Here is a 17746-nt window from a genome sequence, read left to right as displayed (position 1 = left end):
GTATAGCCTCCTGTCTGTCTGTCTAACCAGTCCCAGTATAGAGTATAGCCTCCTGTCTGTCTGTCTAACCAGTCCCAGTATAGAGTATAGCCTCCTGTCTGTCTGTCTAACCAGTCCCAGTATAGAGTATAGCCTCCTGTCTGTCTGTCTAACCAGTCCCAGTATAGAGTATAGCCTCCTGTCTGTCTGTCTAACCAGTCCCAGTATAGAGTATAGCCTCCTGTCTGTCTGTCTAACCAGTCCCACTATAGCCTCCTGTCTGTCTGTCTAACCAGTCCCAGTAAGGCCTCCTGTCTGTCTGTCTAACCAGTCCCAGTATAGAGTATAGCCTCCTGTCTGTCTGTCTAACCAGTCCCAGTATAGAGTATAGCCTCCTGTCTGTCTGTCTGTCTGTCTGTCTGTCTGTCTAACCAGTCCCAGTACAGAGTATAGCCTCCTGTCTGTCTAATCCAGTCCCAGTATAGCCTCCTGTCTGTCTGGGAGGTGTGCACTTCACCTCTGCTAGGCAACTGGCAAATAGTGTTTTCTCAGCGGTAGCTGTAAGCGGCATTCGTTGTCAGTGGCGGTCTCGTTGGAAAAACAAAGACGGTTCAGCCCAGTTGGAAGGAAAGAGAGAAAGGTTCCACTCTCACTTCATTATCTTACCTAGTTATTTACAGATTCTCATTTTGATCTTTTTCCGCTTTGGCAACCTGTTCACTCCTGTCCCCGTAGGCTTCACAGACGCTCCCCACCCCTTGGCTGCAACCCTTATAATTTAGTGTACCCTGAGCGCACAACAATGTGGAATTCCTGGTCTCTGGCAGCGCTCGGGAACTGCTGATCTGCGTTTAACACCGCAGAGTTCATCTCAGCCTACGCTGACCTTCAGTCCCTAGACTTTTTGGCCCTGAAGGAGACATGGATCACCCCAGAGGATACGGTTACTCCAGCTGCTCTCTCTTCATCTGACTACGTTTTCTCTCATAGTCCGAGAGCATCTGGTCGTCGCCGGCGGTGGCACAGTGGCTACTCATTTCTCCTAACTGGAGATTCTCTCTTCTCCCTCTCTCTCTCTCACCTGTCCATCTCCTCATTTGAATTCCATGCTGTCACTGTCACTTGTCCACTCAAGCTTAACATTGTTGTCATCTATCGCCCACCAGGTGCCCTTAGAGAGTTCCTCAATGAACTCGACACCTTGAAAAGCTAATTTCCTGACGGTGGCTCAGCGCTCTTCGTACTTGGCGACTTCAAAACGCCCGACGTCTGCCTTTCAATTCACTTCTTTCTCGCTGTCCCGTCCTTGACCTCACCGTTTCCAAATCCCCTCCAACACTCAAGGCAATACGCTTGACCTCTTTACTGTAAACGAAAGGTCGCTCATCTTTACTGTAACCGAAAGGTCGCTCATCCTGTAACCGAAAGGTTGCTAGATCGAATCCCCCCTGAGCTGACAAGGTAAAAATACATCGTTCTGCCCCTGAACAAGGCAGTTAACCCAGTGTTCCCTGGTAGGCCGCCATTGTAAATAAGAACGTGTTCTTACCAGACTTAGTTACATAAAGGTTCAATAAATCCTCCCCCTCTCTCTCTCCAGATGAAATCCTGTGACTAGTGAGGTGTGGCTGCCCGACAACCTGCCCACTCGACCCCATTCCCTCCTCCAGACCATCTCTGGAGACCCTTTCTTTTCTTTCCAAAACACTTGGAGCACGCCGTCTCTCTCTCAGAACGATCTTGACCCAGTTAGGTTTCAAAAACGGATCACTCAACCGAGACTGCTCTTCTCTGTGTCACGGAGGCTCTCCGCACTGCCAAAGCTGACTCTCTCTCTCCCCTCGGTTCTTGTCCTCCTAGATCTATCCTCTGCCTTCAGACACCGTGAACCATCAGATCCTCCTCTCCACTCTCTCAGGGCTGGGCGTCTCAGGCCCTGCACACTCTTGGATTGCAACCTACCTGGCAGGACGCTCTTACTAGGTGACGTGGAAAGGATCTGAGTCTGCACCACGTACTCTCACTACTGGTGTCCCCCAGGGCTCGGTTCTAGGCCCTCTCCTCTTCTCTCTATACACCAAGTCACTCAGCTCCGTCATATCCTCACATGGTCTCTCCTATCACTGCTATGAGGATGGACCTCTACTCTTCTCTCTATACACCAAGTCACTCAGCTCTGTCATATCCTCACATGGTCTCTCCTATCATTGCTATGAGGATGGACCTCTACTCTTCTCTCTATACACCAAGTCACTCAGCTCTGTCATATCCTCACATGGTCTCTCCTATTACTGCTATGAGGATGATACTCAACTATTTTTCTCCTTACTTCAATCTGACACCCAGGTGGCGACACGCATCTCTGCGTACCTGGCAGGTATATCAACTTGTATGTCTGCCCACCACCTCAAGTTCAAAAACACGGAGCTGCTCTTCCTCCCGGGGAAGGCCTGCCCGCTCAAAGCCCTCTCCGTCACGGTTGACAACTCCACAGTGTCACCCTCCGAGAGTACAAAGAACCTTGGGAGTGACCCTGGACAACACCCCCAATCCGAGCACTCCGTTCTGCCACCTCAGGTGTCTAGGCCCTCCCACCCCTACGGGAGGGCAGCTCCCGCTCAGCCCAATCAGAGCTCTTCTCTATCCTGGCACCCCAATCCGAGCACTCCGTTCTGCCACCTCAGGTGTCTAGGCCCTCCCACCCTTACGGGAGGGAAGCTCCCGCTCAGCCCAATCAGAGCTCTTCTCTATCCTGGCACCCCAATCGTGGAACCATCTTCCCCCTGAAACTAGGACAGCAGAGTCCCTGTCCATCTTCCTGAAAATATATGAAAACCTACCTCTAAGTGTTTTTTAAATAATACCCCTCTTTACCTATACACCCCCCCCCCCCCCCCCCCAAAAAAAGATAGATATTTAAAAACTTTCCCGAACAAACACTTGCAGTTGACCCCCCCCTCCCCGCCCCTCAAAAGATAGATATTTAAAAACTTTCCTGAACAAACACTTGCACTTGAACCCCCCCCCCCGCCCCTTACCTTTCTTGGCCTGACTTCGCTGATAAGCAACTTTATTGAAAGGTGTATTTACTATGCCTGTAATGTGGTTGTCCCACCTAGCTATCTTAAGACGAATGAACTAACTGTAAGTCACTCTACATGAGAGCATCTGCTAAATGACTGAAATGTAAACATTTTCATGTCTGATTGGCCAGTCCCATTATATCCTCCTGTCCTCTCTCTGGCCAGTCTGAGCATTAAAAGGGTCAATCTGCAGTTTCTACAACAATGTCCTGACTTGTAAAAATGAATGAAATCTACCAAATGATTCTTAAAAAGAACATAACTTAAACAAATGCATCATGATCTTAGTTCAACTGTCGCATCCCATCATAACCCAAATGATAAACTTGTTTTATTCCAATGTTTGTAAACAAATTAAACGTAAACAAACATTCTATAGCCTCAAAACATAGTTGAAACTATAATGTTGATATAGTCTATGAATTTGAGAGTGGTTACATTTCTCTAGCCTCATCCCTCAGCTTTTCTTTTTGAAACAGTGTTGGGGGGGGGGACATTTTTTTTATCCGCGGATTTCCCCTTTAAGCTTCTCTCTCCACCACAATGGAAAATCTCTGTTGCCCACAATGCTGAAGCGCCGTCTTCTGCGTGAGAATGAATGCAAGTGGCTGGAGTGCCTCATTCATTCTTTGGTCCCCTTTTCTCCTCAATGTGTCTCCTGCTGTGAGGACTGAGGAGAGACAGACAGACAGAGAGGGGCTGCTTCTCTAAATGGTACCCAATTCCTTATATAATGCACTACCTTTGACCAGGGGCCATAGGGAACAAGGTACCATTTGGATGTAGCCAGACCTTGAGCCGGGCCAAAGGCTTTTGTCTGTCTGTGCCAGGGTGGCCAGCTCAGGGTCTGGGAAGGACACAAGATCCATCCACTTACACCACCTCCCATCTTATCTCCCCATTACTTCACCTGCAGTGCTAAATAAAATGTTCTTATAAAACACAGCCAGCCTTGGTACAGTATGTTCAAAGCACGCCTAAGGCGGCTTATCAATGTTTATGTTATACAACAGATGAGAAGGACGACTGTGAAGACCTTGGATTTCTAGAAACATGAAAATAGCCTTTGACTTGAGAGCTCTGTACGATCTAATGTGTTGGGAGAGACAACCTTCGGGGGGGGGGGAAGGAGATTGTTCAAACAGGCTGTGATATTTCTAATCTGTTTGATGACATTTACAATTATATTTATAAAACAACTTATCGGTTCCATTCATGTGTGGGGTAGAGGCATACAGCTGAAACTAGGCTAACACTCAACTGATGTCGTGAGACGTGGATGGCGTGACACACGGAGGTGGGGGACACCCGCGAGATACTGTCATGTGACCGATAGATACGTTGAGCAGGAAGTGTGTGTGTGTGTGTGTAGCCTATTACTCACCAACTTCTCGTCCACGGTGATCAGTTGCGTCTCTTGTCCTGGTTTCTCTGCCAGCCTCCATCCTGTCAGGCTCACCGACCTGCAATGGCAACGCAGGAAGTTAGAACAGGGTGTTCACGGCAAAGAATCAGAGACACACACACACACCGGGCACAACATTACGTAAACAAGTTAGGAACTTCCATGACAATTAACTGTCTTGAAGGACTCAGCGGAGGAGAAGAAAGGAGGGAAGGAAACAGTGAAAGGAGACAGACGAGGGGGGAATTATTTTCCTCCCCCATTAGTTCTGTCTGGTGAGTTTCTGGCTCCTGCTTGCCTGTTAACCAGACGGACCTGCTGGATTCAACCCATATTTGACATATTTCAAAACACAGCATTTGCCCCAGCCTGCCAGGAATGCCAAATGAGAGGGGGTTGGGCTGTTCAAATGATTCAATTGTTTCCATTGCACCATCAAATCAAGCCAAGCAGAAGTATCTGAACAATGTCAAATAATCCAGAACCCAGGTCTGCTGATGAGTTGACGACAGACCACACTTTATGTTGGCTCGCCGTCCAACTGTCCCCGGCTCACCGCCACCGAGTGCCTAAAGGAAGGACTGGGATGGCTCTGTGTGGAGTAGTGAACACGCTGGCTTGTCATGAAACAACCAGGAAGTCTAGCCAGTCCTGGTCAAACCATGGCGACTGAGTCAGTGGGGCAAGAACTGGGGGGCGGTTCTGTGAGAAATGAACAACAAAGGTGGCCTACTGGCTATTAGCTTGTCACAAAAACAGCAATGTGCCCCAGTGCCCAGCCAGGGACTGGAGCAAGCCAGGGAGGGAGATTGCCCGTCTGTGTTAGTCCATGGAAGGCCAGCCCGCTGATAGCCAGGTTAAATAAGACTAGTGAACGGGTCATATTCATTAGTGCACACCCTAGCAAAGACGTTTTGTTTACGGAAAAAATCAAATAGGTTATTGGACAAATTCAGGTAGGTCCCTTGCCATTTCAGCCTGTTTGCTTCCTAGTGAATACGGCCCAGCTGAAGTGGCATGGAACGTTCCCAAAATCTAGGGACAACATACAGGCTGTAGGCTACAGATAACCAATCAGACATGGATAATCATAATACGGGTTCTTTGACCTTTTTTTTTTTTTTTCTCTCTGAGTTTAGAGAATAGGCCTAGCATAAAATGTTTTTACAGGTATGTTTCCATGGCAAAGCTAGACATGAATCACCCTTTTCATATGTAGAGTGAAACGGGAAACATTTGAGTACGTTTACATGCACATTAATAACTAGATAAACTGATTATGACAGTAGGCAGATGGAGATCACACCTCTGGAGTCACACCCCCTCTAACTGACCACTCTCAAGAGGAAAGTCACATGGTCGGACCTGCTGGTTGACGACCTACACAACCTGGGACGGAATAGGACGCCACAGAGATCCAGATGTCACAGCGTTGCACTCCAAGGAGAAGGCGGAGACCAGTGAGACTATAACACGATCAAGTTAACTAGCTTAAGGTTTTGCTGAGTTGTTAAGTTAAAAGGCCTTGTTTCACTTTAACCCCCCTGCACATCAAATCAAGTTTATTTTATATAGCCCTTCGTACATCAGCTAATATCTCGAAGTGCTGTACAGAAACCCAGCCTAAAACCCCAAACAGCAAGCAATGCAGGTGTAGAAGCACGGTGGCTAGGAAAAACTCCCTAGAAAGGCCAAAACCTAGGAAGAAACCTAGAGAGGAACCAGGCTATGAGGGGTGGCCAGTCCTCTTCTGGCTGTGCCGGGTGGAGATAACAGAACATGGCCAAGATGTTCAAAATGTTCATAAGTGACAAGCATGGTCAAATAATAAATCAGGAATAAATGTCAGTTGGCTTTTCATAGCCGATCATTAAGAGTGTGGACCACATGTGGACAATAATGAATAGTCCACATGTGCGAATCTGATCCATCACTTTATTTATCCAACATTGTAAAATTGGAGATATCATAGATTATATACACTTCTGGGCTGCAGGCGCACTATATATATATATATATGGGACGGACCTTTTTATATATATATATATTAAAAAAAAATGAAATAGAACGTTGTCCAGGCTTGACGTAGAATCAAGTGAACACTATTGGAACGCTGAGCCATTGACTGCACCAGACGGTAATATGCTAGTGGGTTTCTTTTGACAATGAAGCACAGGACTACAGACGTATCGTTTTAAACCTAGAAGACCTATAGACGGGAGTAGGCAAGAAGGACTAGTAACGTTTAGTGGGTCAGAGAAGTATGGCAAGGAGCCACGGTGAGTGTCTTTGGTAACTAGCTAACCAACCAGGCAGCTGCATTTTACACTTTAGCCTAAGTTAGATAATTATCATAAAGCATTATTACCTAGCTAGCTACAGTAGCTAAATATCTGGCAGATGTAAAGTGAGCAGGATCGTGAGTCGTCAGAAACAACGCTTATTGGCTAGCTAGCTAGCTCACGTTAGCGATTAATGCCTACAGATGTAACTCGGGAAGTGAAGCCTACATCCTGAATTAAGCAATCGTTAACACTTCCAGAATTAACACGGTTATCATTTAGCTAGCTAGCCGCCTAGGCTAATCACCCTATTTGAAGCAGTTTGGCTGCAACATTAGCCCGGCCTCACAGGCTGCAGCTGGCTAAACTAGCAGCTAACTAGTGAAATAAGGAGCACGTTGTCATGATGGAATAAGTCGAGGTGGTAATTGTTAGTGAAATTATACGTGGTGCCTTCATATAAATAATAGCTATAAAATGTACATGGATGCCATGTAATTTGTCATAACCTTTATCACAAAATGTTGTGCATATTAAAAAAATTAATTAAAGTTAGCAGCGCTGTTGAGTAATTAGTTACTACAGCCACAAAGTAAAAATTGGCCAATTCGTAAAAATCCATGGGAAAAAAATATGCTTTTGGTCTTAATTTAAAAGGTTCAGTATAAGGTTAGTCTAAACGTTTTTTAAATCAGATTCTAAGTAGAGAAAAAATAGAAAAGGGGGGGGGGGGGGGGGGGGAGTATGAATTTGTGGCTGTGGTAACTAGTGATGACAGCTCTGACGTCATTTACAGGCATGAATCACGCATCCAGGTCAAGGCTTGCAATATCAGAAGGAACATAAAGCACTCCGTGCTATCAGCAGGTCAGCAGGAACATGGACCACTCCGTGCCAGTAAGTCATGATATAATTGTTTCCTTCACATTGCATTACCCAGGCTGTATCACAACCGGACGTGATTGAGAGTCCTTTAGGGCGGCCCAGTGTCGTCTGGGTTTGGCGGTCATAAGAATTTGTCGTCATCTGACCTGCCTAGTTAAATAAATAAATATACAGTTTCAAGAGTTAATACTACACTCATAAGGAGTGGAGAAGCCCTAGGCCCCATACAACATTGTACTCCTGGAGTAAATTCCTGTCAGAGAGACCGATTAGAGGGTTAGTCGGGAGGCCCTGGGCCAGTGGAGACCAATTAGAGGGTTAGTCGGGAGGCCCTGGGTCAGTGGAGACCAATTAGAGGGTTAGTCAGGAGGCCCTGGGCCAGTGGAGACCGATTAGAGGGTTAGTCAGGAGGCCCTGAGCCAGTGGAGACCAATTAGAGGGGTAGTCGGGAGGCCCTGAGCCAGTGGAGACCAATTAGAGGGTTAGTCGGGAGGCCCTGAGCCAGTGGAGACCAATTAGAGGGTTAGTCGGGAGGCCCTGGGCCAGTGGAGACCAAATAGAGGGTTAGTCGGGAGGCCCTGGGCCAGTGGAGACCGATTAGAGGGTTAGCCAGGAGGCCCTGGGCCAGTGGGAGGTCAGGGGTGAGAGCTCTCTTTCAAGCACACCCATTACCTCTATCCATCTCTCCCCAGGTACTAGAGAGAAAGAGACCTCTAGAGCCTTCTGACCCACCGATCTCTCCAGAGCACAGAGACGTAAGCTCCACTCATAATAGTAAACCTCCTCCGCCACCGCGTAAACCTCCTCCGCCACCGCGTAAACCTCCTCCGCCACCGCGTAAACCTCCTCCGCCACCGCGTAAACCTCCTCCGCCACCGCGTAAACCTCCACTATGGCAGTCTGCTTGTGTGATGCCAGCATATTATCCAGGGTCAATGGTTAGACAGGATTCACTGTACTCACTCCATCTCATGCTCTCTCCTCCCTGTAATAAGTTCAAGACTTATGAAATCTAACATGTGTCCATCCCTCTGTCCCCAGGTGAGTTTGCTGGGTTATGGAACTCCAGAGCAGCACATTAACAAACCTGCCACACGGTTGTCACCTATCCACAGACCTTCAACTGACACATTTTGGGGATGACCAAATGCAATTGTTTTTTTCTTCATATAAACAACTAATATAAGTCCATGTGACAGCATGCAGTGGTCTGATTGGGAGATTAAAATAGATGCATTATGCACCTTTCATCACTGCACATGTTGCTGAACAAAATCAACCCGTTTGTTTGGGTCATTGATATGGGAAATTTACATACGAATAGTCAGTTCATAAGCATTGAGTGTAACAGAGAGACTGCTGCTGTTCTCCCAGGTAAGGACCTTGCTTCCGTACAATTGGTCCAGCATCGTCCGGGTTAGGGGAGGGTTTGGCCGAGGGGTAGGCCGTCATTGTAAATAAGATTTTGTTCTTTAACTGACTTGCCTAGTTAAATAAAGGTTTCAATAAAATAACTCCAGGGTCCTGTAGTGAAAGACGGCTATGTAATATTGATCTAGGAACAGCTCCCTCTTTGTCAATGGAATCATTCATTGTGATATAAAAGAAAAAGGCTAAACTGATCCTAAATCAGTACACCCTACTCTGAGAGGCCCTGGTCTGTCTGCATTGCTGCTTTTCTAGTGATTTAACTCCCATTGAATCACCACCAAAAACACTAAGAATTATCCTAGTCAGTAACTTGGCTGACTAAAAAAAACGTAGTTTTCCCATCTACGTAACATTGCAAAAAAAAAATGTTTTTAAATCAACTTTGTCCAAAAAAAAATGATGCAGAAAAGTTCAAACATGTTTTTGATCACTTCTAGATTAGACTACTGCCATGCACTATTCGTCGACTACCCGGATAAAGCACAAAATAAACTTCAGTTAGTGCTAAACACGGTAGAATCTTGACTAGAACCCCCCTCCAAAATAATGTGATCATATTACTCCAGTGCTAGCCTCTACACTGGCTTCCCATTATGGTGTAATGGCAAGTCTACAAAGCATTACATGGACTTGCTCCTATCTATCTTTCTGATTTGGTCCTGCCGTACATACCTACACGTACGCTACGTTCACAAGACACAGGCCTCCTTACTGTCCCTAGAATTTCTACGTTTTCTCTTATAGAGCTGCATTTTTATGAAATGGTCTGCCTATCCATGTGAGAGATGCAGACTCGGTCTTGACCTTTAAGTCTTCACTCAAGACTCATCTCTTCGGTAGGTCCTATGATTGAGTGTAGTCTGGTCGAGGGGTGTGAAGGTGAAAGGAAAGGCACTGGAGCAACGAACCGTCCTTGCTGTCTCTGCCTGGCCGGGTTCCCTCCTCTCCAGCGGGATTCTCTGCCTCTAACCCTACTACGAGGGCTGAGTCACCGCCAATGTCTTCACTAGTTGAACATGTTATTAATCCAACTACGTGAAAGTCCTTAGGTGTGTTTGAATACTAACTACCCTAACATACAATTTGCAACAGAAATGTAATATGTAGTATACAAGCAGTGGACAGTATTTGCGTACTTTTAGGGACCATAATGCAATTCTTCCGAAAATGGGCTTGGCTTCACTACATTTTCAAATTTGAAGAAAATATGCAGCCGAAGTCTGATACAAATTCATTGCTTTAACTGATTATGACAAATGTTGAGCAATGTAATAATGTAATGACTTTTCAGATAAGTTACATGTTATGTTGGCTGACAATTTGTTAGCTACGGTATCCTTACGACTGGCATAGCATTACAGCAGTATGTACCGGTATGCTAGCTACGCTATCCTTACGACTGGCATAGCATTACAGCAGTATGTACCGGTATGTTAGCTACGCTATCCTTACGACTGGCATAGCATTACAGCAGTATGTGCCGGTATGCTAGCTAGCTACCTAACGTTAGTTGGCTAATAATACATTAAACTTGCCAGTATATTAACTATATGCTAACTACCCAAAGTATATTGAATTGATTCTTCACGTCATTCTTAGCTTAGCGGCATAGTCGTAATGCATTTGTAAATTCGCTCTGGCTATCTACACCGATTTCAGAGCACTCTCATCTGAGTGTGCCAGAGAGAAGAATAACAAATGAATTTACGAGCGCTCAACACCCATTGAATATGGCCGGTGTCAGTAAATATCGGCAAAAAAAAGCGTAATTAAATTGTTGCCAAAGTCACCAATAGGGTTGCAAAAGGTCGGAAACTGTTAAATGTACGTAATTTTTCTGAAAATTTCCATGGGAAGTTAAGCCCTGGAATTTGGGGAATTTCGCTTAAATTTGTAAAAAAAAGTTTGCTTATTAAAGTGAACCTTTTGTGTGGGATACACATAAGGCAATTCTAGATCTTGTGGCATATTTTGGTTAAACTATCCAATTCCATGGAATTGCAACCCTCTGCAAGCACAGTGCGTTCTTCCATCACATGTACAGCTGCTTCTCAAGATCTTGCACACTAATGAGATGCTATTGAGCCCACACTACTACACTGTCTGAGCCAAGGACTACATGCTTTCTGGTAAGTTTTGATTACAATAATGGGTGGGGTGAAGATATTTTATATGACATACATTATTTTGTGTTAACTAGTAAATAGCGGCCTACAGCAAAGTGTTTTTAAATCATTTCTAATTTGTTAACAATTTCTGCTAGTTAGTTTTTGCTATCATGTGGGTTTTAGCTTGCTTGAGCCTGCTAACTGGAGGAGTGTTAATTCACCTGTTTGCATACACGTTTCATTTTAAAACATTTACAGTTGAAGTCGTAAATTTACATACACCTTACCCAAATACATTTAAACTCAGTTTCACAATTCCTGACATTTAATCCTAGTAAAAATTCCATGTCTTAGGTCAGTTAGGATCACCACTTTATTTTAAGAATGTGAAATGTCAGAATAATAGTAAAGAGAATGATTTGTTTCAGCTTTTATTTCTTTCATCACAATCCCAGTGGGTCAGATGTTTACATACACTCAATTAGGATTTGGTAACATTGCCTTTAAATTGTTTAACTTGAGACAAATGTTTCGGGTAGCCTTCCGCAACCTTCCCACAATAAGTTGAGTGAATTTTGGCCCATTCCTCCTGACAGAGCTGGTATAAATGAATCAGGTTTGTAGGCCTCCTTGCTTGCACAGGCTTTTTCAGTTGTGTCCACACATTTTCTATAGGTCAGGGCTTTGTGATGGCCACTCCAATACCTTGAATTTGTTGTCCTTAAGCCATTTTGCCGCAACTTTGGAAGTATGCTTGGGGTCATTGTCCACTTGCAAGACCCATTCGCGACCAAGGTTTAACTTCCTGATTGATGTCTTGAGATGTTGCTTCAATATATCCACAATTTTAATCCCTCATGCCATCTATTTTGTGAAGTTCACCAGTCCCTCCAGTAGCAAAGCACAACATGATGCTGCCACCCCCGTGCTTCACAGTTGGGATGGTATTCTTCAGCTTGGAAGCCTCCCCCTTTTTCCTCCAAACATAACGATGGTCGTTATGGCCAAACAGAGGACATTTCTCCAAAAAGTACAATCTTTGTCCCTATGTGCAGTTGCAAACCTTAGTCTGGCTTTTTTATGGCGTTTTTGGAGCAGTGGCTTCTTCCTTGCTGAGCGGCCTTTCAGGTTATGTTGGTATAGGACTCGTTTTACTGTGGATATAGATACTTTTGTACCCGTTTCCTCCAGCATCTTCACAAGATCCTTTGCTGTTGTTCTGGGATTGATTTGCACTTTTCACAGCAAAGTACGTTCATCTCTAGGAGACAGAACCAGTCTCCTTCCTGAGCGGTATGACAGCTGCGTGGTCCCATGGTGTTTATACGTGTGTACTATTGTTTGTACAGATTAATGTGGTACCTTCAGGTGTTTGAAAATTGCTCCCATGGATAAACCTGATTTGTGTAAGTCAAAAAAAAAAGAGGTCTTGGCTGATTTCCTCATGATGTCAAGCTAAGAGGCACTGCATTTGAAGGTAGGCCTTGAAATACATCCACAGGTACACCTCCAATTGACTCAAATGATGTCAATTAGCCTATTAGAAGCCTTGACATCATTTTCTGGAATCTTCCAAGCTGTTTAAAAGCACAGTCAACTTAGTGTATGTAAACTTTTGACCCACTGGAATTGTGATACAGTGAGTTATAAGTGAAATAATCTGTCTGTAAACAATTGTTGGAAAAAGTACTTGTGTCATGCACAAAGTAGATGTCCTAACCGACTTGCCAAAACTATAGTTGGTTAACAAGAAATTTGAGGAGTGGTTGAAAAACGAGTTTTAATGACTCCAACCTAAGTGTATGTAAACTTCAACTGTATTTTACAAAGGAGTTGTTTAATCTAACTGCTTAACTATTTATCTGTACATGGAATTGTATTTCGTTTTTTTTACTCATCTTTACAGAAAATGCCACGGGCACTATCTGATGTGTGGAGACATTTCACTGCAGCAAATGTAGAAGGAAAAGCTGTGTATATTTGCAAATACTGTGCCAAATCATATGTGAAGAACGCAACAAAGATGCGGAATCATCTGGCCAAGTGCATAAAGTTCCCTCAGCGATCACAACAAGCAACCTCTGACAAAAGTCTATTTAAGGTGAAAATGATGAATCAGACATCTTATCGATAGCAACAGCTCATGGTCTTCCTGGAATCAGAAGTTTTTTTGACTGAATGGAGGAACATAGTCAGAGAAATGCTGATGAATGTCTTGCTCGAGCTGTGTATGCAACTGGTTCACCTCTGATGCTCACAGTCAATGTGTATTGGAAGAGATTTCTGAATGTTCTTTGCCCAGCATACACCCCTCCAACCAGACATGCTTTATCTACTCATTTGCTGGATGCAGAGTTCAACAGAGCTCAAGTGAAGGTCCACAAATCATAGAGAAAGCAGACTGTATTGCAATCATCTCTGATGGGTGGTCGAATGTTCGTGGGCAAGGAATAATTAACTACATCTCCTCCCCTCAACCAGTATTCTACAAGAGCACAGACACAAGGGACAACAGACACACCGGTCTCTACATTGCAGATGAGCTGAAGGCAGTCATCAATGACCTTGGACCACAGAAGGTATTTGCACTGCTGACAGACAATGCTGCGAACATGAAGGCTGCTTGGTCTAAAGTGGAGGAGTCCTAGCCTCACATCACACCCATTGGCTGTGCTGCTCATGCATTGAATCTGCTCCTCAAGGACATCATGGCACTGAAAACAATGGATACACTCTACAAGAGAGCCAAGGAAATGGTTAGGTATGTGAAGGGTCATCAAGTTATAGCAGCAATCTACCTCACTAAGCAAAGTGAGAAGAATAAGAGCACCACATTAAAGCTGCGCACAACACCCATTGGGGTGGTGTTGTCATGTTTAGTCTCCTGGAGGGGAAGGAGTCTCTCCAAGAAATGGCCATATCACAGTCTGCCGATATGGACAGCAACATCAAGAGGATCCTCCAGGATGATGTATTTTGGGAGAGCGTGGTAAGCAGCCTGAAACTCCTGAAACCTATAACAGTAGCCATTGCACGGATTGAGGGAGACAATGCCATCCTGTCTGATGTTCATACTCTGCTTGCAGATGTTAGAGAATAAATCCATACAGCCCTGACCACTTCACTGTTGCTCCAAGCAGAGGAAACTGCAGTTCTGAAATACATCAAAAAGTGTGAAGACTTCCGCCTGAAGCCCATACACGCCGCAGCGTACATGTTGGACCCCAAGCATGCTGGCAAGAGCATCCTGTCTGGTGCAGAGATCAACAATGCCTATTGTGTCATCGCTACCGTGTCTCATAAATTTGAGGCTTTTTGAGCCTGACAACGAGCCATCCTCAACAAGGTTGGAAAGTGAGTGAAGATGAGGCCTCAGAGTCTGATGTTCAAGAGGTGGATATTGTGGTGTCCAGGGAGAAGACATGGAATCCTGAGAGTAAGACAACCAAAGCATTAGTTTCTAAACCATCATTTTACAGATGTTGAAAAGGTTTTTGGGAGATGCGATGGATCATTGGGTATCACTCAATATTTCCTTTTGTTGTTCAGTGAAATCATCCCATGTGTAGAGTCAACTCAATTAAAGTTAAATTTGTAATAATTGTTTTAAAATTTATATTGGAAGGATTTAATCATTTGCAATTATGTCTACTTATGATAAGGTAAAATGTTTATGTTTGTTTCCATATTATAAATATATCCAATGTAAAAAAAAATATACATTTAAATGGTATTCATATTAATTCCCATATATTCCCGTTAATTCCAACGGAAAGTTTCCACCTCTGAATATTCCCCAAAATGTGCAACCCTAGTCACCAACGCTCTGGATAACATGTAAACAGCCTAGTCAGCTCTGCTAGGGCGAGTAAAATGGTCAGAGTGAGGTGTTCTCTCATTTGTGTCTGGAAGTAGCTAGCAAGTTAGCTTGGGTGCTTGACTGTCGTTGTGAGGTCAGAACGGCGATAGCGAAACGCTCTCTGAATTTACCAACGGACGATCTGACAATTTATGAACACCCAGAGCGCACTCTGTCACTCCAGATTGAATTGACAAACACACAAAGTCATAAAATGTCTAGCTATTAATTTGCTATGCTAACAAGCGGTTGCATAGCAACAGCATCAACTTCCAGTAGACAGGCGAAGTGCTTAGGACACTCAACTGAAAGAATACCGTTCATTTACAGTATACTAAAATTAACTAATAGTATAAAGTACGTAGCATACAGTATGACATTATGGGTATTCGAACGCAGCTCTTGTGAAAGTGACACGTTTTCATTTTCGTCAAACTAATTTGGGTGCTTTCAAGACAACTGGGAAGTCGGAAAAATAAGAGGTAAAATAATGACTTCCGGTAAGAAAGTAGGAGCTATATAAAGATGCCCGAGTTGGATGACAATTCAAAGCAATTTTTCCCAGTCGGAGCTCGTTTATATTTTGAGTTCCCAGTTGTCTTGAACCCACTGAAGTAAGAAGTTGGACATTCCGAGTTCAGTTGTTTTGAACGCTGCATTTCTATCTAACGAGTGACATTGATTTGACGGCCTGCACAGGCGCAGTTCGGTGCGAGCCGACCGTTAGACCAGATTACCTTATTCTGCGTATAAATTTAGCTAGCCAACGACGACATGACATCGCATACAAACATGATCGCTGATTTTTTAATAGGTGAAGCAATTTCTACCCATCTTCATACTGTACTGTCTTTGCTGCTAACTAGCTAGTTAACACATTTAAAGGACACACGCAGCTAGCTAACGTTAACACTAGCTATTAACTCCTAACTAACTATGCCTTACTTACACTGCCTTTCACAAAACCAATACATCCATCCATACTCATCACTGTAAATATCCCAAGAACGTAACTTGTGTTGTTGTTTGTGCTGAGCTAAATAGCTAGCTAGCAAAAGTAAACCAATGACACATGCACAAACTAGCTAACAATGGCATGTTATGACGGTTAGGAGGTTAGAACCTCGTTGTGCGACAGAAATATGACTAACAAAATGAAAACATAATTACCTGACGGGATGCAGGAACACTTTAGTGGCTGTATTTAGCAGGGAACCCCGTCCCAAACCTAGAAGTGACATTGAGGACGCCATGATTCTGTCAACAGCTAATATGTACGGAGTCCGGGAAGGTAAAAAAATATATAGAGCCGCTGCTGCTGGGCTTCTTCTTTAAGTTTTATTGGCGAATTGCAACCAACAAACGTATACATCGCCACCTACTGTTCTGGAGTATTGGACCGGTCGCGACCTATCTATACCACTATATTGTATTTTTTATTTTATTTAACCAGGCCAGTCAGTTAAGAACAAATTCTTATTGAACTGAACTGCCTAGGTCAGGGGCAGGATGATTCGATCTAGCAACTTTTTGGTTACTGACCCAATGCTCTAACCACTAGGAGACCTGCCGCCCCTATTAACTAACCCTGAATTTCAAATCAAATAATTCCCATCCAACCTCTCTGACCCTGTCAAACAACCTCTCCCTTTTTACACCATACATTTCACAAGATAATAATGTTCAACCGTTTCCTCTACCATACATCCATTACACATTCCAGTGCCATGTTTCCCTATCAATTTCAAAGATGAATTCGATCCCGTATGCACTAACCTTATCATACACAACATAACCTCCTCCCTTCAGTTCCCATTATATGACATTATCTCCTGTACAGATTTCCTTGTACTATAAAAAAAATATCTGCCCTTACTACAGTACTTTCTTCCCATCGTCTCTGCCAGCAATCTAACCCATTTTTACCGAATCAATGTTTTAATTTCCCATCTACCCAACTCCACGTGTATATCCATAATATAATTTTTCACTGCTCTTTTTGCTATTATATCTACTATATAATGTCCATTAGCTCCTGTATGAGCTGGAATCCAACATAACTGAGTTTCAATACCATGTCTTTGTAACCCCAAGAACAGCATCATTATTTCTACCCATAAATCCTCACTCCTCTGATTTTCCAGATCTTAAACTACACAAAACTGATGCAGAGTCTGAACATATTACTACTCTTCATGGTTGCTCCTCCTCTATCCATTGCAATCCAACAATTATCACAACCATTTCTGTTGAATGTGCAGATAAATCATTAGTCACTCTTATGCATAGATTAACATCAAACTCAGGAATAAACACACCTTGCTCCTGTCTTCCCATTCATGGGATCCTTTGAACAGTCTGTATACACTGCAAGACAAGAATACAACTGATTACTAATATATTGATCCACTATTGTTTCTACATGATCTTCTTCACACCACTGTTTGTTATCTTCTGTCAGGCTATGACCAACATGTGGTCTTGTATAAAACCACAGTGGCACATTTCCTATTGCCACAGATGGCCCAATAACAATATCTCTGAGTACATATTCATCAACCTTTCATCCAAACTCTCGCCCAAAACACTTCTTTTGATATCGTTTATATTCCCAACAGTCTTCCAGTACTGTCAGTGTAAGATGATCCACCGTACTACCCTTCAGTCTTTCACAGTATGCCAGGGCTAGCTTAACTCATCTAAGGGATAGAGGC

The 17746-nt window shown here is 43.8% G+C and overlaps 1 protein-coding gene and 1 long non-coding RNA gene across 2 annotated transcripts in view; one reads left to right on the top strand and one right to left on the bottom strand.

Annotated features, from left to right (window-relative positions):
* ndufs4 (NADH:ubiquinone oxidoreductase subunit S4) overlaps positions 1-16328 on the bottom strand; it is a 48659-nt gene extending 32331 nt beyond the window's left edge. The window contains exons 1-2 of the mRNA XM_055887865.1: positions 16203-16328; positions 4447-4525 (exon numbers count right to left, since the gene is read on the bottom strand). Coding sequence (XP_055743840.1) covers positions 4447-4525; positions 16203-16285 — 162 coding nt within the window. The 5' untranslated portion in view covers positions 16286-16328. The remainder of the gene's footprint in view (positions 1-4446; positions 4526-16202) is intronic.
* Positions 6563-10279, top strand: LOC129826790 (uncharacterized). The gene is made up of 3 exons (XR_008755081.1): positions 6563-6746; positions 7546-7646; positions 8676-10279. It is a non-coding gene; the product is annotated as an uncharacterized LOC129826790 (long non-coding RNA).
* Positions 16329-17746: the final 1418 nt, after the last annotated feature.

This window comes from Salvelinus fontinalis, chromosome 28 (genome assembly GCF_029448725.1).
Source record: "Salvelinus fontinalis isolate EN_2023a chromosome 28, ASM2944872v1, whole genome shotgun sequence".
Taxonomy (NCBI): Eukaryota; Metazoa; Chordata; class Actinopteri; order Salmoniformes; family Salmonidae; genus Salvelinus; species Salvelinus fontinalis.
This window is presented reverse-complemented; position numbering and strand designations above follow the sequence as displayed.